Source organism: Stegostoma tigrinum, chromosome 28 (genome assembly GCF_030684315.1).
Source record: "Stegostoma tigrinum isolate sSteTig4 chromosome 28, sSteTig4.hap1, whole genome shotgun sequence".
NCBI lineage: Eukaryota > Metazoa > Chordata > Chondrichthyes > Orectolobiformes > Stegostomatidae > Stegostoma > Stegostoma tigrinum.
In genome coordinates, this window is record NC_081381.1 from 38,778,064 (window position 1) to 38,805,220 (window position 27,157).

Sequence of the window (27,157 nt, forward strand, 5' to 3'; positions counted from 1 at the left end):
TCTCCACCTAGCCTATAATTGCCACCTCCTTGTCACCATCCATTTCAAATCCCCACCCACTTCCCCTCTGACATGTCCGTCCTCGGCCTCCTCCAGTATCACAGCGACTCGGAACGCAAATTTGAAGGACAACACCTTATCTTCTGTCTGAGCACCGTACAACTCAGAGGACTCAATATTGAGTTCTACAATTTCAAATAAACTTTGCCCCAGCTTCCCATCCAGCCCCAGCCCAGCCACCAATTGGATTCATCCCTCCCATCGACCAACCAGTTCATACCTACCACCAGTGTCCATCTATCACCACCATTCTGCCTCCGCCCTTCTACCCCACTTTATCTGCAGCTCCCCCTACCCTCAACCTGACCTGAAGAAGGATAATATCCAAAATTTTGACTGCTCCTTTCCTCCAGATGCTGCCTGGCTTGCCGTGTTCTTCCAATCTCCTCCATTAGTATTCCACCACATGTGGAAACCAGGGAGAACTAAGTGTTCTTAGCCAACTGTTAGTGCCACACTCACTTAGGAGTTAACCAATTTACTGATTCAGGAACTACATGTACAAAACGTGCAGCACATTTGAACTGGTATGCAGTTTGTTATGGGATGCCATTTCTTGCTTAAAGCAGATCGGGGAATTAATTTTTGCAGAAGACACCATCTTAAGCAAAAATGCACCCAAAACAAAAGAAAAACCCAACATTTTTCCCAATAGAGTGAAGGAATATTGGAGGAAAAAGGGATGTTTTCTTTTTGTCTCTGATGCCATCTGCTGCACAAGGTAGTTTTCTTCAACAAACCAAAAATATGGATGAAAACCAAATGAACATCACCCTACAAGGAATCATGCTAAGACTAATGGAATTTATTCCAATTTGGTCCATTTGTAATGTCAATGTATGCCATTCAGCAAAAGCTGCACTATTTAGGGATAATTTTGTTCAATGAACAAAAAAAAAGAGGGATTGCCGTCCAATAGAAAGATTCCAAAAAAGTCCTGATTTGTTTCACATACAGTGAAGCACCTTGAAGTATAGAATTTACTTTCTATATAGGCGACCTCAGCATTCAGTTTACCCATGGCATGATTCCACAGACAAAGAGACTTGTAGGACCACATCATGGCCATGGTTCATGGAAAAATATTTATCAAGAAACCAGGAAATTACGGTACTTAATATATTTGTAATTCAAACAAATGTGCCAAACTAGGGCAAACATGGAAATGGAATGTATGGGATCCAACCAGCAATTTTGTTTTTGAGGATGATTAAAGAATTTGACGGAGGAGAGTAAGAAAACTTAAACACTTTAGTAAAGATTCCAGAATCAAGGGATCAAATAATTAAAATTCAAAACATAAGTTGATGATGATATATCCCACAAAAATGTTTTGCATTATATTTTAGGCAGAAATGTGACTTAATTGATACAATATGTGATTGAAGGTATTTTAAGCCCCTTTGTTACCTCCTTGATTCTTTGCAGACAACCTACAAAGGAAAGTCCTCATTTCAGACATATGCAGACTACTTGAAATGGGAGAACTACCTTCAAGAGCAGCTACATCAGTTTTCAGAACAATCGTCACTACGTCATGGATTCCAGACTTGTGAGCACTGGAAACAGATTTTCATGGAAATAATAGGCAAGTCACAGGAAGATCAGTGTATTGATTGACAAGATAAGATACAATTGCCTGAAATTTTCAAGTGATACTTTATTTCAAACGTATTAGGATTAAAATACCATTGATCAGAAGATCCAGATTGTACAATAGATACCACTGAAAGAGCTATTTCCAGGGGATTAATTTCAGGTATTGCTATATAAAAGGAGCAGGAGTGGGCCAATCAGCCTCTTTTTTTTCCTCAAATGAGAAAATAAATAACATTGGTTTGTGCTAAATAACATTCCTACACCAGCCCAGTTCGTCTCCTCCCCCCACTGCACCACACAACCAGCCCAGCTCTTCCCCTCCACCCACTGCATCCCAAAACCAGTCCAACCTGTCTCTGCCTCCCTAACCAGTTCTTCCTCTCACCCATCCCTTCCTCCCACCCCAAGCCGCACCTCCATCTCCTACCTACTAACCTCATCCCACCTCCTTGACCTGTCTGTCTTCCCTGGACTGACCTATCCCCTCCCTACCTCCCCGCCTATACTCTCCTCTCCACCTATCTTCTTTTCTCTCCATCTTCGGTCCGCCTCCCCCTCTCTCCCTATTTATTCCAGAACCCTCACCCCATCCCCCTCTCTGATGAAGGGTCTAGGCCCGAAACGTCAGCTTTTGTGCTCCTGAGATGCTGCTGGGCCTGCTGTGTTCTTCCAGCCTCACATTTCATTATCTTGGATTCTCCAGCATCTGCAGTTCCCATTATCACTTCCTAGTACTTTGTACTGGTTAATATTTTACAATGGCCTCAATATAACGAGATCCTTAGTAATCTGTTTCAGATCCAGAAGAAATGGGAATTGGTCAATACTGATATAATGTCATTGTCCTCTGATTGGCACAGAGTAAATATGTACGATTTTGCTTAAATTTAGTTTTTGGTCCCTTTTCACAGGAAACCAGCTGTAGCTTATCCTTAGCTTGCTTTTGGATTCATTGATTTTCTGTGACATGCAGCAGTTCCCTTTTTCCAGGCTTTCATTATCATTGGGTCAAAATTCTGGTATTTCTGAATTATGAGCACTATGCGAGTATCCTCACCATACTGATTATATCAGTTGTAGTCACCAAAGTCCCAGAGGACCATAGGGCTGCTGCCTCATTAGAGGGAGATGATTCTAGTGGTGAGTTTCACTTGAGTGTCATCACGCCTCAGGTCAAGAAGACAGGACCTTCACAGTGATCTCATCCAGTGTGGTAATTGAACCTGTACTTTGGCATCACTCATAGCACATGAGCTGTTCAACCAACTGAGCTAACCAACTCACCAAAGAAGAATGCTCATCAACGTCTTCTCTTGAGCAATTGGGAATAGGCATTTTTTAATGTGTTCATGGAATGTGGATATCACTGGCTAGGCCAACATTTATTGTCTATCACTAATTGGCCTGGAGAAGGCAGTGTTGAGCTGCCTTCTTAAATCACTGCAGTTCTTGGGGTGTAGGGACACCCACAAACCTGACAGGAAGGAGCTCCATGATTTTTACCCAATGACTGAAAAGGAATGGCGGTATAGTTCCAAAGAAGGTGGTGTGTGGTTTGGAGAGGAGCTTGCTTCTGGTCATGTTCTAATGCATTTGCAGCTCTTTTCCTTCAAGGAGATAGAGTTCATGTGTTTGGAAGGTACTGCTGGAGGAGCTTTAGTGAGTTACTACAATGTGTCTTCTAGATGGTACACACCGCTGCCCTGTGTATCTGTAGTCAAGGGAGTAAATGTTGGAGGTGGTGATGGGATGCCAATCAAGTAGGCTGCTCTCTCCTGGATGATGTCAAGCTTCTTGAGTGATGTAGAAGTTCACTTATCAGTGCAGTACTCACCAGGCAAGTGGAGAGTATCCCACAGTACTCTTGACTTGTACCTTATAAATGTTAGACAAGCAATTAGGAGTCAGCGGGTAAGTTCCTCATTACAAAATTTCTTGCTTTTGCCCTGTTCCTGTAGCCACAATTTTTATATTGTTGGACCACTGGCTGGACTGGCTTCTATTGCCTTCCTAAAGGACAGCTCGGGACTGAATTCCTGACTTTGACCCTGCGACAATGAGGGAACAGCAATGTTTTTCCAAGTTATGATTGAGCGAATGCCATTGATGAAACAGCTTAAAAATGTTGGACCCGTGACCTTATCCTGAGAAACTAGGGCTCCTGCTGCACCGAGATAGTTGACCCTAGCAGGAGGCCCAAGTACAAGTCCCATCTATTCTAGAGGTGTGTAATAGGATCTGTAAACAGGTTGATTAGAACATCAAATCTATCCTGAGAAATTCCTGCGCTGATGTCCTGAGCTGAGGTGATTGATCTCCAACAAGTGCACCCATCTCCCCATGTGCTAAGTATGACTCCATCCAACAGAGAGATTTCCCTCAATTTGTTTGTTTAAAGTTTTGCCAGAATTCTTTAAAGCTGTACTCTGTCAAATGCAGCCATGATGTCAAGGGCTGTCTCTCTCAGCTGTACCCTGGAACTGAGTTCTTTTGATCATGTTTGACCAAGGTTGAGATAAAGTCATGACCCGAGTGGCCCGAGCATAACACAAACTGAGTGTCAGTGAGTCGGTTATTCTTTTACATGTACCGCTTGCTGTTAATGTCATTTACTGTCAAGTATGATCAGTTCTGTAACTTTGTTGATGATTGAAAGTCAGCTGATAATGAGATAATTGATCAGGTTAGTTTGTCCTGCATTTTTACACAGGATACACCTGGGCAATTTTCCACATTATCAAATGTGTGCTACATTGGAACAGTTTCACCTGGTGACTCATAATGTCCTGGAGCATAAATACTTGGCACCGTTGCAGGAATGTTGTCAGGGCCTATAGCCACTTGAGCATCCAGAGGCTTCATATTATGATCTTTATATCATGTGAACTGAATCAAATTGGTTGAAGTCTGGCATTTATGACACTGTGGACCTCAGGAGGAGGCCAAGGTGGATCTACTTGGACTTCTGGCTAAAGATGGATAGAAATATTTGTCTTCTCTTTTGCACTGATATGCTGGACTCCCGGATCTTTGGGATGGGGATATTTATGGAGCCTACACCTCCTGTTAGTTATTTCATTGTCCACCACAATTCACAACTGGATTTAGCAGGACTGTAGAGCTTCGATTTGATTTATGGATTGCAGGTTGATGTAACACTTCTGTATTGTAGTTTCACCAAGCTAACACCTCATTTTTAGTTATACTTGGTGCTGCTCCTAGTATGCCTTCCTGCATTTTTATTGAACTGGACCATAGGTTACAGATTGTGATGAATACAATTCTCGTGCTAATGGCCCACACCACCTCATTTAACCTGGTGTTAGCGTCACAGAGGGTAATTACAGGGTATCCTCAATGTAAAGATGGAACTTAACCTTTACAAGAAATGTGCTGTAGTCATTCTTAACGATACTGTCATGGATAGATGCATCTGTGACAGGTAGGTTAGAAAGGTCAAGTCAGGCAAATTTTTACCTCTTTTTGGTTCTCTGACATCTTACATAGACCCGCTCCAGTAGCTATATCATTTAAGACTCAGCCAGGTCAGCAAACAGCATATTTTGTTGACCTCAGTCCTATGTTAGCGAGTTTTGAGAAGATTTGTAGCTCAGGTTGAGGTTCTGGATGTGAATTTGCTTGCTGAGCTGGAAGGTTAGTTTTCAGACGTTTCGTCACCATTCTAGGTAACATCATCAGTGAGCCTCCGACGAAGCGCTGGTGTTATGTCCCATTTTCTATTTATCTGTTTAGGTTTCCTTGGGTTGGTGATGTCATTTCCTGCATTGGTGATGTGATTTCCTGTTCTTTTTCTCAGAGGATGGTAGATTGGCTCCAAATCAATGTGTTTGTTGATGGAGTTCCGGTTGGAATGCCATGCCTCTAGGAATTCTCGTGCATGTCTCTGTTTGGCCTGTCCTAGGATGGATGTGTTGTCCCAATCAAAGTGGTGTCCTTCCTCATCTGTATGTAAGGATACTAGTGATACTGGGTCATGTGGTTTTGTGGCTAGTTGATGTTCATGTATCCTGGTGGCTAGCTTTCTGCCTGTTTGTCCAATGTAGTGTTAGCCACCAGGATACATGAACATCAACTAGCCACAAAACCACATGACCCACTATCACTCGTATCCTTACATACAGATGAGGAAGGACACCACTTTGATTGGGGCAACACATCCATCCTAGGACAAGCGAAACAGAGACATGCACGAAAATTCCTAGAGGCATGGCATTCCAACCGGAACTCCATCAACAAACACATTGATTTGGAGCCAATCTACCATCCTCTGAGAAAAAGAACAGGAAATCACATCACCAATGCAGGAAATGACATCACCAACCCAAGGAAACCTAAACAGATAAATAGAAAGTGGGACATAACACCAGCGCTTCGTCGGAGGCTCACTGATGATGTTACCTAGAATGGTGACGAAACATCTGAAAACTAACCGTCCAGCTCAGTGAGCAAATTCACACTTAGTCTTATGTATTTTCCATTTAGGCTATGTATCATTAAAGAAACGAGTCAATGTAAATATCATTGCATGTTAACACCAAAACACAAAATACTAAATGATATGACGTTGTTGCTACAAGTAAATGCCATGCTGTGGACAATACTACCAGGAGATTGTTAGTGGATATCAACAAAGAACAATGCCCTGGTAATAAGTTAAGCAGGTTTGCATCTGTTGATTAACATATTGAAGCTTCAGTCTCAATTCATGTTTTCACAAGGTTACCTGATAAAATAACTGAAACATATTCCATCATCCTTTGAAATGACTCGGGAAACATTATATCGTCTTATCCCTCTCTGCAGGTGTTCAGAGTGCAATGTATAGTTTGATTCTCTCCCTGGTAATCTGTATTGCTGCAGTCGCTATTTTCACCACCCATGTTCTACTCCTTTTACCAGTCCTGCTGACCATTCTAGGTAAGAAAAACACTGATTGTGTAATCATACCCATTAGTACATAGTATGTAAATGCAACAGGATTTGAAAACTTGTGAATAATTGGGAAAATTGACTTTTAATGGCTTGCATATTGCTTTCCAGTAACACCTTAAGATAGCAAAGTAAACATGTATGATGAAAATTTACAGGAACGTTTATTTAATCGTTTTGACTACACTATATCAAAAGTAATATATTGAGTCAACTCAAGGATACAGAATACGTTGCATCAATGCAAGTTCTTTTCCATTTCTTCAATATTCACAAAATGCATTAATTACTTTCTAGAAATTCTAATCTAACTTTTGTTATTAATTGATTCAATAACACATGCACTAATCTAGAAAACCGGCAATTGAAATTACAACCACCCCCCATTCTCCACTGAACCAAACCTGACAATAGGTAAGTGCACTGAATGTGCAGTAAGACATATGCTTGTTGCTTAAGCTGTGTGTATGCCCAACACTCTTTCACTCATGTTGCAGAGTTAATTATAATTGTATGAAGGTCTAAAGAGAAGTGCATAAACTCTGAATTTATTTTAGGGAGATTGTGAGCATGCACCCTTGAAATATTTATTACTCAATTTAGAATGCAATCTTTCAACCATCCAAACTTTCCAATTATGTTAGCATCATCTTCATCTACCCCTTAACTAAAACGACCACTTTCCTTCTCCACAGTCAGAACAAGATTTATGTTGGTGCTGTCCTTCCTTGACCCAGTCTGGTGTTTGCAGTGGTACTTGACTTCCTTCCAGAGCCTATATGTGATGTAATCAATATCCTTCTCTCCTGCTATCAGTGTTCCCAGTTTCTACCTTTCCTCTCCCTGTCAGTTCTATCTCATGGAGCTCTGAAACCTAGCCTTTTTGTTTTTGTCATTGTAAATTGAAGTGATTTACTGTTAGAATAAACAGTAGGTAGGATTCCTTGACTTTACAAGAATCCCTATCCACACAATATATCTGCATTCAGTCACTTTTGGCTGGTGTAGATGTTCCCCATCAAGGACATAAGAACCATTCCTCTAAAAGTCTTGAATGTCTATGTCATAATCCAGTTACTTTACATATTGTAAAGACTCTTTTTAAATTTTTATATTTTGTGAAGTGCGGGCTATTTTAAAACCAATGTTTTACAGCTGTTTATACAAGAGTAATTGAAGTTTAGTTAGTAGACAAACTAGAGCCAAAGGGTTCTATCGAGGTCAATGTATTCAGTTGGAGGTCTGATTAGCAACAAGAAGTTGATTGCTGTATGATCTAGTCACCAGTTATCAATGACAAAGATATTTTGCCTGCCAACAACTATATAATTGGTTGTCTGGTAACTGAACAACTTAAAGCTAGGATCAACATATGGAGCAAAAAAAAGGTCTCCACTAGCCCGGAGCTCTCTCTCCATTCTCTGCAGTAAACCACTTCAACCCTGAAGAATACCAGTTTATTTTTTTCTTTAGCTGTTGCAGAAAGCTGTGATTTTAAATGATAAGTTAGGGACCTTATTTTAAGTGAACTAGACATCCTGTGCTTCTTGCAAACCAGTGAATGCACTTGAAAAAGACACGCCTAAAAGAAGCCGTCTAATCAGGAAGAACCAACTCACAAATCTTGTGAATTAGGACTACTGAACTGCATTTTTTCGGTTTTCCTTCAATCCCTATACATTTTCTCCCTTCTATGTCTCTAAAACCTGGCATCGATAAAAGTTCAAGATATTAAAGGTTGTCAAAAATTAGAGCAGTCCAACAACCTCAATGACACTGCTGAATTGAAAGCCTAGCTATTAACTGTCATATAACACTGAGGCCTTGAAGACTGAGAAACAAAGCCAACAGCAGATTTCCAAAAGAAACCTGTACAGAGGCAGCCCAGTGTTCTTATTCAATTTTTATGAAAATAGTCAGAGTTCAAAGATCATTAAACATTACCATCTGAAGAAACTGTTCTGCCACAATAAATGAATAATAGCCTTACAGGTGGAAAAAAAATGTCTTGAACGCAAGAACAAAACTCTCCAATGTTGCAGAAGGCTATCAGAGAGAAGCAAGCTCTTGCTAAGGATTAAGATTACATGCAGGATAAGCATGAATGTTTGAAAAGAAAATGCATGAGGAAGTCACCCAAATTGTCATCCAGCCTACAGCCTACAGTGATATGAGGGAACATTTTATATATACTGATCCAGAAATTTATTTCTTCACTGACAATGATGCACTGCTATCTTCCAATAGAGTTTCAGAAATATTCATATCTGCAGAGAAGCTGCCATCCCACTCCATCCCAAATCCTCTGTCCTACACAATGACGAGAGAGCTTATATATTCTATGCATCCTCCAAGGCAACTCAGAATGCTGTCAGATTAATGTGTCAAGTGGAGGAGAGGGGATGTGGGAGTAAAGACTTAAATGTTAATGGGATACCATAAAGGAACTTAGGGTGAAGTAGACCAAAAGATTAATTATAACTCTACGAAGAGTTGCTAAATGTGCAAAAACAGCTAATGTCATTGTGCTTTCAGATTAAGTGGAATATATCTGTAAGGTTCCAGCAGTATGTCTTCTCATGTCATGCTTTGAAAAATGTTATATTTAATAAAGCCTATTAATGATTACTCATAGGAATGCAAACTTCGTGCTACCACAGAGGCAGCCATTTATAACATTTAATTTAATTGATATAGTATTTGAGGCTAACTTCAGCTAGCCCATAGTCTCCCAACATTTTATTTTGACTTCTCCCTATCTCTGAATTCTCCTCCAGTCCTGTAATTACACATCACCCTGCCCATTTCTTCATCCAACATTGGCACCCTTGTCTTCTATCACTCGATCTTCTCTTTTCCCTGTAAGACCATTGTTAAAACCAGACTGAGGCTCCTAACATTTATTTTTTGGCCTAGCATCTATTTTTCTTTTCTCTGCTGAATGTCGGTGAAGGATCTTTTTTGTGTCTTAAGGGTGCTACCTAAGTTCAAGTTTTGAAATACTCTTCTCTTCATGGGTTTCTGAAATGTAAACAAACGAAAGTTGAAGGTAGAGTGGACCAAGTGCTAAATGGCTAGAAACGCTTATCACTATAGAAAATTTGCCGAAATTAAATGCTGAAATGAATCAGCAGAGAATATTGTCAATCTAATGTGACTTCATCTCAAGAGTCTGTATGTATCCCCACAATAGACATCACCACAGGGATATCACCAAATGATGTGGTGGCATCAGGAACTCATCTTCGACATTATTGTTATGTGATTTTTTAAACTGTTTTTATTAAAAGCCAACAATGGACTGAAGTTGTCACATATAAAAGCAGTAAAAGATTCGAATGGAATTTGCTTTTTTTGAACTAAGGAGTCAATTCTTTTTGAGATAAAAATATAATCCAGGTTAAGTTTCCTGAATCCGTTAATGTTAATATTTTGCAGTAGGGATTGACCCGCAAGACTGTTATCAGGTCAAAATGTGCAAAGGTTGATCTTTCCTAAAATTTCCTTCTTGTTAGAACCCTTCTTGTCTTTGAACAAGAAGATTATGGATTTAAGCTACATTCCAATGGCTTGAATACACATCTAAACTGACACTTCAGTTCTGATACTAAACCTCAATCTGATACAAAGGGAGTGTTGAACTCCTAGAAGTGGGGCAGCACGGTCACTCGGTGGCTAGCACTGCTGCCTCACAATGCCCGGGACCCAGGTTTGATTCCACCCATGGGCAATTGTGGAGTTTGCACATTACCAGTGTCTGTGTGGGTTTCCTCTGGGTGCTCTGGTTTCCTCCCACAGTCCAAAGATGTGTAAATTAGGTGGATTAGCATTAGTAAATTTCCCAGTAGTGCCCAGGGATGTGCAGGTTAGGTGGGTTAGCCATGAGAATTGCAGTGTTACATGGAGTAGGAAGGGGTGTCCGAGTGGGATGCTCTTCAGAGGGTCTAAAAGGCCTGCTTCCACATTGTACGAATTCTATGAAATGCCATATTATAGATGAGATAGCAACAAAGGCCTCATTTCCTACTCAGATGGATGTAAAAGATCACATAGCACTATTTGAAAATTAAGAAAGGAACTTCCTGGCCAATAATCATCAATCAATGTCAAGCATAGTTCGGTACATGTCAATTGCCTCTGAGTTAAATGTTTATGCAATAAAATCCCACTCCAGAGACTTGAGCACAAATTGACACAATTCAAGTGCCAAAGGAATACTGTATTATCAGAAGTGGATAATTTTAATGAAAGGTTAAATCACAGCCCCATCAGCTAACTCAGGTGGTTGTAAAAAATTGTATGGCTATTTTTGAAGAAGAGCCAGGTAGTACCTTTTTATGTCCTGACCAAAGAGTAATACCTTATCATTTTATTTTTGTCCCTATTATAGGGGCTTTGCTATGCTAAAATTAGATACCTGTTTGCCTGGGAAACAGCTGTGTATAACTGCAATAAAGATTCACTGACAGCAAAAGGATCTTTCATATGCAAATTCATTCTTTTATCATAGAAATCTTAGAAATTTAAAGCACAGAAGGACATCTAGCCCATCATGTTTGTGTCATTTACAACAAGTAGCTATAGATTCTAATCCCAATTTTGAGTTGTGAGTCCATGGCCTTGAAGATATGGCTGTTAATTGCATGTCTAAGTGCTTTTTAAATATGATGAGTGATTTGCCTCACCCACTCTTGCAGACAGTGAACTCCAGATCCTCCTACCTTTTACCCTAAATTTACACCCTATTTTCCCTTTCTCTGGGCACTGTTTTACTGACTTCCTTCTTGTTCTTTGTGATTGGCTTTGGATATTGAGTATTTTAGAATTAATACCTGCATGCCCGTTGTATGTTGCCAGGTGTTATCTGCTTGATGGTTGCCATCATGTACTGGTTTAGCTGGGAGATGGGAGCAGTGGAAGCCATCTCTCTGTCCATCCTGGTAGGCTCCTCTGTGGATTATTGCGTCCATCTCGTTGAGGGTTACCTGCTGGCAGGAGAAAACCTTCCAATAACCGAGACTGATGTAAGTAGAACCTACAGCCAGTTCAATTTCTTTCAATGATGGAGTGCACCTTCCCAACATCAAGCACAACAGACTGTAACCTTTTCAACTTGGTACCAATTCTATTCGCAAATTATAAATTGTAGGAAAAATAATAATAATGCTGAAGAAAATAAAATGTGCCTTTCTTTCAGAATTATGATTTGAGTCAGTAAGTTGTCATGTCACAACTTGTATCCTGGCAAATGTTATTACTCCCATTTATAATAAAATTCATGCACAGGAAGTAATTACAGTTGAACTCACTGAAACTCATGGGTGCACACAATTGAAGTACCATTCTTCAAGATGATGAGTTGTTATCAAACAGTTATCATCAGTTGAGACGGTATTGAACAATAATGATCCTATCCAGTAACATTCTCAAGGCTATAAGGTAACTGCAGGTTAAATAACCTCCAGTGGACCATCTGACTGTATGCCTAGGCAGTCCCCAAGGCTGTCATTGCCTTTGTAAGGAGCAAGCAGGAGTTCTGTGCTTTACAAGGGCAACTGTGAAATGGCAAAATTGTTTTTCAGTGAATTCCAATGATGGACATCAAGGTTAAAAAGTAGATGTTAAAGACCATGGACTAGGGCTTTAAAATATATAAAAATAGAAGAAGTGCTTCAGTAGCATAGACAGTGCATTTTATATTTAGTGCAAACACTGTTGAGCTGAGTGAGTTAACGAATGAGTAGGGTCTACTTAAGATAAACAAGCAAGAGAATAAGGGGTGAAATGTTATTTCTATCTAAATTGTGGTGCAACTAAATAAATTGGAATATATGTGTAAAATACACATTGGAGAAGAATAGAAAATATTTAGTTCCCTTGATCGATAGCTTTACACTTGAGAGAAATTTAAACACAATCATATGCTTGGTTGAATTATCACTTAATATCATAGTGACCAATTGTGCGCAGCAGTTGAAAATCATTTGAAAGCCTGAGTCACCCACCGTTTGTTTTCGATCAGTCAATAGCATAAATACCTGCTGAGATAAACAGCTGCACCAAGAATGCTAGCAATGGTACCTAGCGTTTGAAACCACTCTTACATATACTAAAGGATCACATACAAATGAAGCTCAAATAGAATCCACCTACCTACTGCTCTTATTGTGATCAGGTGTGAGCCCATCTCATTTAGTTTATAATCCTGTAGGGACGAGTGTCTTTTTTTGTTCAAAATGAATACATTTTGAAATCCCAGGTACCTATTAAGAATGTAAAGCCTCAAGCTTCCACAATTTTGAATAAACCAACTAATCTGTCCGATAAAGATTGGAAAAGTGAAACAATTATGCATAACTTGCACTCTAACATCCAGAATTAACATGAGATAATATTAATTCATAGACAATCTGTGGTAAAACACTCTTCAAACTGCACTTTAAATAACCAGTGTGGTCAAGAGAGTTCCCATCCAGATGTTTGTGACACTGTGGTTTCTCAATCTCATTACAACTTTGTCTCCTTTACAAGGGATATCAAATTTACACTTTCACATACCTAGCCTTGAAATTCATTCCATAGCCAATCCACCATGGACTACCTCAATGACTGCCAATATCAAATTAATGCAATATTCTTCCTGAAACTGCATTGCACTCTAGCACATTTTCAGTCACAATTCCAGCTCTTTCACAGATAGTTAGATTCACTGTGCTGACTCTGTGGCTGTGGTTTCTCCAAGCTCCAATACCTCTCAGATATATTGCTTATATGCTTCTTTAAACCTAATTCTCAACTGCACTGAAATGTCACTGGCCTCCAGGCCTTTCTCCTGCCCTGTCTGGAGTTTATTAAGACCGTAGGAAATGGGAAGAGGAGTAGGCTGTTTGGTTCCTTGAATCTGCTGCATGAAATAGGATCATGACTGATCCAACATTCCTCATGTCCACTTCTCTGAGCTTTCCTCATAACCCTTGATTCCCCTATTAACCGTGAATCTATCTCAACCTTAAATATGCACAAAGACTCTGCCTCCCCAGCTCACAATGGCAAGGACTTCCAAAGACTCTCAACCCCCGAGCGAAGAAATTCCTCCTCATATCAGTCTTAAATTGATGCACCTCTATTTTGAGACTATGTTCTCTGGTCCTAGACTCTCCCATGCGGGGAAACATCCTCTGTGATTTTCTGTGTAAAGCCTCTTAAGAATCCTGTATGTTTCAATGAAATCACTTCTCATTCTTCATAATTCCAGTGAGTAGAGTCCCAACCTCTTTAGCCTTAAGGCCTCTTTAGCCTTTTAAGACAGTCCCTCTATACCAGGGATCATTCTAGTGAACCTTCTTTGAATTGCCTCCAAAGATACAATATCTTGCCTTAAAAAAAGAGAAAGAAAACTACTCACAGTACAGCCAATGTTGTGTTACCAGCGCCTCTTACTGTTGCAGTAAGATTTCCCTGCCTTAATACACCAATCCCTTTGAAATATAGTCCCACATTCCATTTGCCTTCCTGACTATCTGCTGCATCTGTGTGCTAGCTTTCTGTGTTTTATGCACAGGTACTTCTATGTCCCAGTGATAATGGGAACTGCAGATGCTGGAGAATCCAAGATAACAAAGTGTGGAGCTGTATGAACACAGCAGGCCAAGCAGCATCTCAGGAGCACAAAAGCTGACATTTCGGGCCTAGACCCTTCGGGTCTTTTGTGCTCCTGAGATGCTGCTTGGTCTGCTGTTTACTTCTATTCCCTTTGTGTTGCAGCTTTCCACAGCTTTTCTCCATTTAAATGATACTCTGTTCTTTTGTTTACCCTTTCAAGATAAACAGTTTCAAATTCCCCACATTATTCTCCATTTGCCAACTTGTTAACCAAACAATATAATTGAAATATTGATATATCAATATATCTAATACATTTCCAACAAAGCTGTTAGGCTAATTGGCCTATAGTTACCTGCTTTTTGAATCCTTCCCTTTTTGAACAGTGATATTACATTAGCAGTTTCCAATCCTCTGGTACTTCTCCAGAATCCAAGAACTTTTGGAAAATTACAACCAATACATCCAGGAAAGTGGACATGAGGAATGTCAGATCAACCATGATCCTATTGAATGGCAGAGCAGGCTCAAGGGGCCAAACAGCCTACTCCAGTTCCTATTTCTACAATCTTCAAAATCATTGAGTAATGGAGCTGCACAGCATGGAAGCAGACAATTCAGTCCAACTTCTCCATGCCAACCATATGCCCTAAATTAATCTAGTGTCATTTTCCAGCATTTGTCCCATATTCCTCTAAACCATTCCTATTCACATATGCATCCAGATGCCTTTTAAATGTCACAATTGAACCATCCTCAACCACTTCCTCTGGCAGCTCATTCCACACATGCACCACCTTCTGTATGAAAAAGTTGTCCCTTAGGTCCATTTAAAATCTTTCCTCTCTCACCTTAAACCTATGCCATCTAGTTTTAGATTCCCCTACACTGGGGAAAAGACCTTGATTATTTATCCTGTCCATGCCTCCCATGATTTTACACGCCTCCCATGATTTTACACACCTCTATGAGGCCACCCCTCAGCCTCCAATGCACCAGGGAGAATTGCCCAGCCTATTCAGCCTCTCCTTATAGTTCAAACTCTCCAACTCTGACAACTCGTTGTAAATCTTTTCTGAACCCTTTCAAGTTTCACAACATCCTTTCTTATTGCAGGAAGACCAGAAATGTATGCAGTATTCCAAAAATGGCCTACCAATGCCCTGTACAATGCAACATAACCTTCCAATTCCTATACTCTGACCAATGCACTGACCAATAAAGGCAAGTATACCAAACACCTGCTTCACCACCCTATTTACCTGCAATGCCACTTTCGAGGAACCCTTACACTCTTCTCTAGCCAAGCTTAATCTAGACTCATTCCATTTACCCTCTTATGATCTGTGTTTCCCAATGCCCTTGGCAATTAAAAATCCTCCAATTTCAGCCAAAAATCTTCAATTTCTCCCAGAGCCCCTCCCTCTACTCAACAGCATGGAATTGTGTGGCGTTTTCACTTCCAAACGCCCTAACTTGAATTTGACAATAGCTCTCCCTTCTGTTAGAAATGTGGCTTTCCCATTATACATTGCCTGCCTGCTGAAAGGGTAGCTAGAGACCAAGGTGAGCACTTTGTTTATTATAAATTACAGACAGTCAACCAGTGCTGACACTGTGACAGGCTGTTTTACTACTACAGACTCTGGGGTTACCACCTGTGGAGACACTCTGCAGATACCATCTCTCCCTATCTCCCAACTTCTCGTTTCCATTTGGCCCTCCACATTATTTCACCAGCCTTCAACAGCAATAATGTACACAGAGCGCTTAAAACTGTAAAACATACTACAGTATCAGAAAGCAAAATATGACACTGATAAACTGAAACTGACATGGTGACCAAAAGCTGCATCAAAAAGATCTTTTGGTCTTATTCATTATCTCTGTAGCTACCTCTTTTGGGCCTGTCTGTCTTTAGCCCCAATAGTTTGTTTAATACTATTTCTCTCGTAATGGCAAAAGTACTTAATTCCTACTTCATATTCTTGAGTATTAATGCAATGTTTGAAGTATCTTTCACCATAAAGACTTACGCAAAAATCTGTTTAACTCCTTTGCTGTTTCCTTGTCCCCTATAGCCATCACCCCAGATTAATTTTTTAAGACGTCTGTGTTCAATTTGACACCTTTCTTTTTATATGTTTAAAGAAGCTCTTAGTATCCGTGTTTATATTGCTTGCTAGTTTGCCCTTGTGGTTTCTTGTTTGGGTCTTTATTATCTTTTCATACTTCTTTGCTGAATTCTGAATGTATCCTAACCTTTACGGCTATCACTAATGTTTGTCTCCTCATATGCTTTCCCTTTCATTTAATTCTATCCTTATCTTCTTTGGTTAGCTACGGTTGATTTATCTCTTTCTTAGAATCATTCCTCCTTACTGGAATGTGCTTTTGCAGAGGATCATGAATTACCTCCTTAAATGTCTGTCACTGCTCGCTTACGGTCATTCCTGCTAATCTATCCACCCAGTTCATCTTAGATAACTCTGTCCAGATTTCATTGTAAAGTTCTTTATTTAAGTTAAATACAGTTGTTTCCAACCCAGGTTTCTCACTCTCAAATTCTATCATATCATGATGAGCTTCCTAGGGGATCTTTACTCTGAGGTCATGTATTATTCACATCTCATTACTCACTACCAAATCCAATGTAACCTGTTTAGGCTTGGCTGCATAACATATTACTGGAGGAAACTATCCCAAATGTACTCTATGAACTAGTTGTCATAGCTGTCCTTTCCATTTGATTACCCCAACTAACATAATGATTAAAATCATCCATAATTATTGCTGTATTCTTTTTACATGCTCCTAATATTTGTCGATTTGTAGCCTTAGTTAGGGAGTGGCTACAGCTTGGGCATCTGTACAGGACTCCTACCAATGTCATCTTTCCCTTTTTTTAAAATCCCTGCTGAATTAGACTCTATATCATCCAAGCCTGAACATCTCTCACAGCTACCCTCATTTCATCCCTTATTAATAGTTGTACCCTCTTGTCCATCTCTCCTACTTTTCCATCCATCCAATATTTTTCCCAAAAGGTGAAATATCCATGAATGTTAAGCTCCCAGTTTTGATTTCCTTGTTATCATGTTTCCACACAGCTTTAAGATCATATTCATTTGCCTCAGTGCGTGCTATCATTCATCTACCATATTCCAAATGCTTTGTGCAAAGTTTGTTCTATTATCAAAATTCCCTACAGCTTTCTTTGTGCAACGTGACATTCACACATGCTGTCCCTTTCTTTAATTTTCTGGTAACAGGCAGCCCATCACTAACTTGCAATCTGATGTTTGAACCCTCCTGCCTCCCCATTATTTAGTTGAAAGCCCTGTCCACAGTCCTAGCTTTGTGATTCACCAGGACTCATGATTCAAGTGGATCCCGAGGTGTTGGAACAGCTCCCTTGTTCCCCAGCACTGATAGCAACGTCCCATGAATTCAAACCTACTTCTTCCACATCAATTTTTGAGCCACACATTTACCTCTTCAATCTTGTTGACCTTGTGCAAATTAGGTCGTGGTTCAGGTAGTGATCCAGAGATTATTACCTTTTTGTTTTTGCTTTATAATTTAACACCTAGTAGCTCATATTCCCTTATCAGAACCTCTTTTACCTTTCTACCTATATCATTGGTACCTGCATTGAATCTCAACAACTGGTTATTCCTCTCCAATTTCAAGTGCCTGTGTAACCCAGCTGAGTTATCATGAACCCGGGCACCAGGCAGGCAATATTGCCTTCAGAATTCTCAATCCTGGCCAAAGAGAATAATGCCTATTCTCCTGACTATGCTATCTCTGATTACCACTACATTTCTGAAGAAGAGTTCTGAAGAAGGGTCACTGGACCCAAAATATTAACTTTGCTTTCTCTCCACAGATAATAGACAATAGACAATAGGTGCTGGAGTGGGCCATTCGGCCCTTCGAGCCAGCACCACCATTCATTATGATCATGGCTGATCATCCACAATCAGTATCCTGTTCCTGCCTTATCCCCATAACCCTTGATTCCACTATCTTTAAGAGCTCTATCTATCTCTTTCTCGAAAGTATCCAGAGAGTTAGCCTCCACTGACTTCTGGGGCAGAGCATTGCATATATCCACCAATCTCTGGGTGAAGAAGTTTTTCCTCAACTCTGTTCTAAATGGCCTGCCTCTTATTTTTAAACTGTGTCCTCTCGTTTTGGACCCACCCATCAGCAGAAACACGCTTCCTGCCTCCAGAGTGCCCAATCCCCTAATAATCTTATACGTCTCAATCAGATCCCCTCTCATCCTTCTAAACTCAAGTGTATACAAGCCCAGTCGCTCCAATCTTTCAACATATGATAGCCCTGCCATTCCGGGAATTGATCTTATGAACCTACGCTGCACTCCCTCAGTAGCAAGAATGTCTTTCCTCAATGTGAGTTTGCTCGCTGAGCTGGAAGGTTAGTTTTCAGACGTTTCGTCACTTTTTTTTATTTGAAAAAATATACTTTATTCATAGAATGTACAAAAAAATAAAACATTTATACACCTACCCAGTCATGCAAGCCACTCTGGGTTACCCAGGGGGTACGTACACCAACTAAAGGCAAAAACAAAACAAAGAAGAAAAATTTAAAAAGCAAAGAAAATACCCCGGCAGTTGTGTCCCCGTTGGCCCCCTGACCAGTTGGGGAAGGCGCCAGCTGGGCCCAGTTACCAGATAGGGCCCTTTTTTCTATTCTGGATGAAGGGTTTCATACAGTGGTCTTTCCCCACTGCGCCTTGGCGGCGGCTGCCCCAAGTTTTAGTGCGTCCCTCAGCACGTAGTCCTGGACCTTGGAGTGTGCCAGTCTGCAACACTCGGTTGGGGTCAGTTCTTTCAGTTGGCAGACCAGCAAGTTGCGGGCAGACCAAAGAGCGTCTTTCACTGCATTGATGGTCCTCCAGGCGCAGTTGATGTTGGTCTCGGTGTGCGTCCTGGGAAACAGCCCGTAGAGCACGGAGTACCGTGTCACGGATCGGTTCGGGACGAACCTCGACAAATACCACTGCATCCCCCTCCAGACCTCCTGCGCATAGGCACACTCCAGAAGGAGGTGATCGACTGTCTCGTCCCCACCGCAGCCGCCTCCAGGGCAGCGTGCGGTGGCGCAGAGATTCCGGGCATGCATAAAGGATCTCACTGGCAGAGCTCCTCTCACCGCCAGCCAAGCAATGTCCTTGTGCTTGTTTGAAAGTACTGGCGATGAGGCATTCTGCCAAACGTCTTTGGCAGTCTGCGTGGGGACCCACACGACGGGATCCACCCTCTCCTTTTCCCGAAGGGTCTCGAGGGTATTACGTGCTGACCACTGCCTGACGGCCTTGTGGTCAAAGGTGTTTCCCTTCAATAATTTCTCCACGAAGGACAGGTGGTACGGGACGGTCCAACTACTCAGAGCATTCCGCGGCAACGAGGCCAGGTCCATCCTTCGCAACACCGGGGACAGGTAGAACCTCAGTAAGTAGTGACACTTGGTGTTTGCGTACTGAGGATCTACGCACAGCTTGATGCAGCCGCACACAAAGGTAGCCATCAGGGCGAGGGTGGCATTCGGTACGCTCTTTCCCCCATTTTCCAGGTCTTTGTACATGGTGTCCCAGCGGATCCGGTCCATCCTGGACCCCCAAAAGAAGTGGACGATGGCCCAGGTGACAGCAGCGGCACAGGTCCAGGGAATAGGCCAGGCCTGCGCCACATACAACGGTACCGAAAGCCCCTCGCACCTGACAACCAGGTTCTTACCCGCGATGGAGAGGGACCGGAGCGTTCACCTGCCCAGCTTCTGCCTCAGTTTGGTGATACACTCCTCCCAAGTCTTAGTGCACGCCCCAGCTCCACCGAACCAAACACCCAGCACTTTCAGGTAGTCTGTCCTGACGGTGAAGGGGATGAAGGAGCGGTCATCCCAGTTCCTGAAGAACATGACCTCGCTCTTACCTCTATTGACTTTGGCACCCGAGGTCAGTTCAAACTGGCCGCGGATGTCCAACAGCCTACTCACCGACTGACAACAGGTGCAGAAGACGGCGACATCGTCCATATACAGGAAGGTCTTGACCTGAAGGCCTCCGCTGCCTGGGATAGTCACGCCCTTCAGGCTCACGTCCTTCCTGATGGATGCAGCGAAGGGCTCCACACAGCACACGAACAAGGCAGGAGAGAGCGGGAAGCCCTGCCTAACTCCAGATCTGACGGGAAAACTGTCCGATTCCCACCCGTTGATCGAGACTGCGCTAACGATGTTGGTGTAGAGCAGCCAGATCCAATTGCGGATGCCCTCCCCGAACCCCAATTTGGAGAGGACGTCCCTCATGTAAGCATGAGAGACCCTGTCGAAGGCCTTCTCCTGGTCCAGGCTGATGAGGCAGGTGTCCACCCGCCTGTCCTGTATGTAGGCGATCGTATCCCTGATGAGCGCGAGGCTCTCAGCGATCTTCCTGCCCGGCACAGCACAGGTTTGGTCAGGGTGGGTCACCGACTCCAGGACAGACCTGACCCGGTTGGCTATGATTTTGGTCAGGATTTTGTAGTCCGGGTTCAATAGTGAGATGGGACGCCAATTCTTAATTTCTTCCCTCTCCCCCTTCCTCTTGTAAATGAAGGTGATGATGCCCTTCCTCATGGACTTGCACTTTTCCCCTGCCCGAAGCGCACTATCGTACATCTCCAGCAGGTCCTGGCCGACCAGGTCCCACAGAGCGGAATACAGCTCGAACGGTAAGCCGTCGCTCCTGGGAGTCTTATTCCTCTCCAGCTCGCCCAGGGATATTGGCTGGTCCAGCCACTCCCTCATGTCATCGTCTAAGACCTCCGTGATAGACGACAGGAACGACTCGGAGGCCGTGCTGTCCATGGGCTTCGCGTCGTACAGTCCGGCATAGAACGATCTGCTGATCCTCAAAATGTCGGGCCAAGACGACGTCACCGAGCTGTCGTCCTCCTTCAGCCGGCTAAGCACAGAGCTCTCTTTGTGCACCTTCTGAAAGAAGAAACGCGAACACGTCTCATCCTGCTCCACGGAGCGGACCCTGGACCGGAAGATTATCCTGGAGGCCTCCGCGGCGAATAGCGAGGCTTGCTGGCCCCTCACCTCGCGGAGGTCCTCCGTGACATCGACCCCCATCAACTGTAGAAGGAGCAGGTCAACAGAATCGTGTTGAGCTTCCACGTCCCCTTGCCAGCCTGCTGGTCGTCCTGTAAGTGACAGTCGGCCAGCAGGAGGCAGTGGTCGGAGAAGAACACCGGCTCGACGGCAGTGGACCTGACCGAGAACGCCCATGACACAAACAGGAAGTCTATCCTTGAGCGGATAGACCCGTCTGGCCGCGACCAGGTGTATCTCCGCTGCGCTCCGTCTGCAGGGGTGCTGAAGACGTCGAGCTGCTTGGCGTCCTTCACCGTGCCCATCAGGAATCTGGATGTGACGTCCAGTTGAATCCCCCCACCCGCTGTCCCCACGCCGGATCTTCCATCTGCATCGATAATGCAGTTGAAGTCTCCGCCTAGGATGACCAGCCTGGACGTAGCCAGCAGGCGTGGAAGCCGCTGCAGGACAGCTAACCGCTCACTCCATACCGCTGGGGCGTACACATTGATCAGCCTCAGGGGAGCGTTCCTGTAGGTGACATCGGCCACCTCCTGAACTTGAGAGATGGTAAAGTTGCACCCCCGCAGCAGAATAGCCAGGCCCAAGGAACGACAATTGTTAACCCCCGACCAGATCAAAGGCCCACAGGTGCAGGCGCCGGACCATTTCCCATACCTGCTGAGGTGCGGTATCCCGCAGTCCTGCAGAAACAGGAGGTCCGCCTTGACGATGGTCAGGTAGGCCAACGTGGACACACATCTTGCGGTGGACTTGATGCTGCGCACATTAATGCTCTCAACGCGTATCCGCATTGTGGGCAGTGACAGCAGTACCCTCCCCAAGTCCAAGGTCCAGCCCCTCCATCTGTCCCTTCATGCCCATTGCCTGGGCTAACTGCTGGACGCTCTCCGGGCTGAGGAAACCGTCCGTGCTGCCTTCCGGGTGGCATCCCCCCATCGGGGGTACGGAGGCAGGAGAGTCCGACTCTGGGTCAGGCTGGGGACCTGCTGTTTCCTCCTTCCCGCCTGAAAGTTCCCGGGGTCCTCCAGGGCCCCAGCGGCACGTGGTTGGGTGTCAGAGGAAGCCTCAGGACACCTCCCGTCACCTGGAAGCGGGCTGCTGCTTTCCTTCTCCCTTGAGATCTTTAGCTTCTGCTTTGGGCGGGCCCCCTCCGAATCTCCCTCGTCAGAGGAGCTCTTATAGCCCCCATGCAGCTGTCTCTTCCCGCCTGATGGTTGCGGTGCCTGGGCCCGCTGGCACGCTTTCCGGACCGTCATCCAGTCCCCTGGGTCACCTGTTGCCTCCTCCAACGACTCCAGGTTGTCGGCGGGGAGCGTAGCCTGCAGGGGCGCTTTGCTGGCCTCGGGTCCATCCTGCAGGGCTGGGCCCTCCTGCACAACCTGGCCCTCCTGCACATTAGCGGGGTCCTTGCAGGGCCCTGGTGCCTTCCTCTCCTTCGGGGGGCTTGCCCCGCATTGCCCATGCCAGCCACCTGGGCCTAGGTGCCCCCGCCACGGGCATGCCCTATAGAGGTGGCCCGCTTCCCCGCAAAGGTTGCAGCTTTTTTCTTTTCGGCAATCCTTTGCATGGTGTCCGTCCTCCCTGCAGTTCCTGCAGATGGTGGCTTTGCAGTGGGCCGCCACGTGACCTGACGTACCGCAGGCATGCCAGATTTTAGGTTGCCCTGCGTAGGTCAGGTAGCCCTTGCTCCTGCCAATCGTGAAGCTGGACGGTGGGTATACAATGTTCCCGTCCTCAGCGACACCTTGACTTGCCTCTTACTGGTCCAGATCCCGAAGGGGTCCATGATGTTGGTTCGGTCCCCTTCCACCTTCACATACCTTCCAAGGAAAGTCAGGACATCAACTGCTGGCACATGCGGGTTGTACATGTGTACAGTCACCATACGGCTCCTCTGCGCTGGCATCACGAACAGCGGGACAGCGGTCAATACAGAGAGGGGGCCCTCACCTCCTTTCTCATTGAAAAACTCCAGGAAGCGCTCACAAAGCTTGGCACTCCTGAAGGTTACATCGCAAAAACCTCCTCCAGGGAAATCCTGCAGGCAGTAAATGTCCGCAGCAGCAAAGCCACAACAGTCCAACAGGACCCTCTTCACGAAGAAGGTGCGGTCCACAGGTGCACCTCCATCCACCTTCTTCACGGAAACGCGGATGGTGTTCCGGACCCCCTGACCTGGGGCACGAGCACTTGCCGCAGCCATCGTTGCAGGTTGGCTGCTCCCCTGAACCAGCGTTAGGCCGAAGCCAGCATTAAGATCCACTGGTTGCAAGGGTGCACAGCCAAACCGACATCTTCCCTGCACCTCCAACACAGTCGTGCTCTCCTCTTCTCGGTCCACAAAAGAATGGGTCTTTATTTTGTTCCGGATGTCAGCTGGTTCACTGAGCTGGAAGGTTTGTTCCCAGACAATCCGTCACCATTCTAGGTAACATCATCAGTGAGCCTCCAGCAAAGCGCTGCTGTTATGTCCCGCTTTCTATTTATCTGTTTAGGTTTCCTTGGGTTGGTGATGTCATTTCCTGCATTGGTGCTGTGATTTCCTGTTCTTTTTCTCAGGGGATGGTAGATTGGCTCCAAATCAATGTGTCTGTTGATGGAGTTCCAGTTGGAATGCCATGCTTCTAGGAATTCTCGTGCGTGTCTCTGTTTGGCTTGTCCTAGGATGGACGTGTTGTCCCAATCAAAGTGGTGTCCTTCCTCATCTGTATGTAAGGATACTAGTGATAGTGGGTCGTGTCTTTTTCTGGCTAGTTGATGTTCACGTATCCTGGTGGCTAGCTTTCTGCCTGTTTGTCCAATGTAGTGTTTGTCACAGTTCTTGCAAGGTATTTTGTAGATGACGTTCATTTCGCTTGTTGTCTGTAAAGGGTCTTTTAAGTTCATTAGCTTCTGTTTTAGTGTGTTGGTGGGTTTGTGGGCTACCCTGATGCCAAGAGGTCCGAGTAGTCTGGCAGTCATTTCGGAAATGTTTTTGATGTAGGGGAGAGTGGTTATGGTTTCTGGGCCCGTTTTGTCTGTTTGTTTGGGTTTGTTGCTGAGAAATCGGCGGACTGTCTTCATTGGGTACCTATACAGTGTATTCAAAAAGAACGGGTACCCAATGAACACAGTCCGCCGATTTCTCAGCAACAAACTCAAACAAACAGACAAAACGGGCTCAGAAACCATAACCACTCTCCCCTACATCAAAAACATTTCCGAAATGACTGCCAGACTACTCGGACCTCTTGGCATCAGGGTTGCCCACAAACCCACCAACACACTAAAACAGCAGCTAATGAACTTAAAAGACCCTATACAGACAACAAGCGAAATGAACGTCATCTACAAAATACCTTGCAAGAACTGTGACAAACACTACATTGGACAAACTGGCAGAAAGCTAACCACCAGGATACGTGAACATCAACTAGCCACAAAATGACATGACCCATTATCACTAGTATCCTTACATATAGATGAGGAAGGACGCCACTTTGATTGGGACAACACATCCATCCTAGGACAAGGCAAACAGAGACACGCACGAGAATTCCTAGAAGCATGGCATTCCAACCGGAACTCCATCAACAAACACATTGATTTGGAGCCAATCTACCATCCTCTGAGAAAAAGAACAGGAAATCACATCACCAATGCAGGAAATGACATCACCAACCCAAGGAAACCTAAACAGATAAATAGAAAGCGGGACATGACACCAGTGCTTCATCGGAGGCTCACTGATGATGTTACCTAGAATGGCGACGAAAGGTCTGAAAACTAACCTTCCAGCTCAGCGAGCAAACTCACATCCAGAAATTCAACCTGACCTACAAATCTTCTCAAAACTCGCTCGTCTTTCCTCAAATTTGGAGACCAAAACTGCACACAATACTCCAGGTGCAGTCTCACCAGTGCCCTGTACAGCTGCAGAAGGATCTCTTTGCTCCTTTCCTCAGTTCCTCTTGTTATGAAGGCCAGCATGCTATTAGCTTTCTTCACTGTCTGCTGTACCTGCATGCTTGCTTTCATTGACTGATGTACAAGAACACCTAGATCTCATTGTACTTCCCCTTTATCTAACCTGACTCCATTGAGGTAGTAATCTGCCTTCCTGTTCTTGCCACCAAAGTGGATAACCACACATTTATCCACATTAAACTGCATCTGCCATGCATTCGTCCACTCACCTAGCCTGTCCACGTCACCCTGTATTCTCATAACATCTTCCTCACATTTCACTGCCACCCAGCTTTGTGTCATCAGCAAATGTACTAATATTACTTTTAATGCCTTCGTCTATATCATTAATGTATATCGTAAACAGCTGCGGTCCCAGCACCGATCCTTGTGGTACACCGCTGGTCACTGCCTGCCATTCTGAAAGGGACCCATTTATCACTACTCTTTGCTTCCTGTCAGCCAGCCAATTTTCAATCCAACTCAGTATTTTGTCCCCAATACCATGTCCCCTAATTTTGCTCACTAATCTCCTACGTGGGGCTTTATCAAAGGCTTTCTGAAAGTCCAGGTACACAACATCCACTGGTTCTTCCATATCCATCTTCATAGATACATCCTCAAAAAATTCCAGAAGATTAGTCAAGCATGATTTCCCCTTCGTAAATCCATGCTGACTCTGACCTATCCTGTTACTGCTATCCAAATGAGTCGTAATTTCATCTTTTGTAATTGACTCCAGCATCTTTCCCACCACTGACATCAGGCTAACCGGTCTATAATTTCCAGCAGTTCTTTGTTATAATTTCCAAACTCAGTTTAATGCTGCCAGAGAGCTGAGTTTTTCCAGCAATTTCTGTTTTTGTTTCCAGATTTCCAGCATTTGCCATTCTTTGTTGTATTACATACGACTATATTTCATTTTTCTTGAATGGCTACCTGTACTATGGCACTATGGTCAGTTTGCTCATTCTCCTAACAGCCTCCACTTTTCTCCACTCAGAGAGCGAGAACGTCAAACCTGTTAGACAAACTCAAGGACTGAGTGTCCTTCAGCACTACCTTCTGGATCCTCCTACATGCCTCACACAAAGTCACACTCTCCTGTCCCTGACCACTGATTGAATTCAAGGTAGTTAATCACCTCCTGAAACACAATGTTCAGGTAACTATCCCCTCCCTAATATGCTGCAGGGTTTGATGATTGGACTCCAGCTGTTCAACTCTGAGCTGGAGTTCCTTAAGCAACTAACACTTGCTACTTTTGTGGTCACTAAGACCCACAATGGGGTCCACCAGTTCCCATATCGTGCAGGCACAATGAATCATCCAGCCCTGCATCTCCATTTATTTACATAGTTCTTAATTTTTGAAAAACATTTCCAACTGATCAGTTAATTTTTATTCTGTAAAACATTTCTCCTATTTACCTTTAATCTGAAAGCTATTTATAGATAGTCAAATCAGCAGCTATTACCAACCAATGAAAGTACGGTTTCCTGTGATGTCACTTTTTGTTATGTGGTAATTACCCTGCATTATGTTTCCAGGCCAGTCCCAACAGCAAACATTGGTCTTTTTCTCCCTTTTTTTTAAACAAGTTGCTGTGCAAAATTCAATTCTCAATTGTAAGTCATAGTTTCAAAATGAAAGTGAGAAAGATAAAAGAAAAATAGTGATGGTGTCAACAGATACTTACAGCATAGACAAAAAGAGAACCATTAGATGCTGTATGTTTGGATTTTCAGAAGATTTTTGACATGGTACCAAACAGAAGGCTAATAATTGAAATATTGATATATCCGGTCAAAAAGACCTTACAAACTATAAGCCAAAAACGCAAGCACAAAGCATCTCTTTCCTT

The 27,157-nt window shown here is 43.7% G+C and overlaps 1 protein-coding gene across 9 annotated transcripts in view; it reads left to right on the forward strand.

Annotated features, from left to right (window-relative positions):
- Nucleotides 1-27,157, forward strand: part of disp3 (dispatched RND transporter family member 3) — a 443,035-nt gene that overhangs the window by 408,559 nt on the left and 7,319 nt on the right. For all 9 annotated transcript variants that reach the window (XM_059638085.1, XM_059638078.1, XM_059638077.1 and 6 more), the window contains 3 exons: nt 1,489-1,648; nt 6,484-6,597; nt 11,467-11,633. In XM_059638085.1, coding sequence (XP_059494068.1) covers nt 1,489-1,648; nt 6,484-6,597; nt 11,467-11,633 — 441 coding nt within the window. The remainder of the gene's footprint in view (nt 1-1,488; nt 1,649-6,483; nt 6,598-11,466; nt 11,634-27,157) is intronic.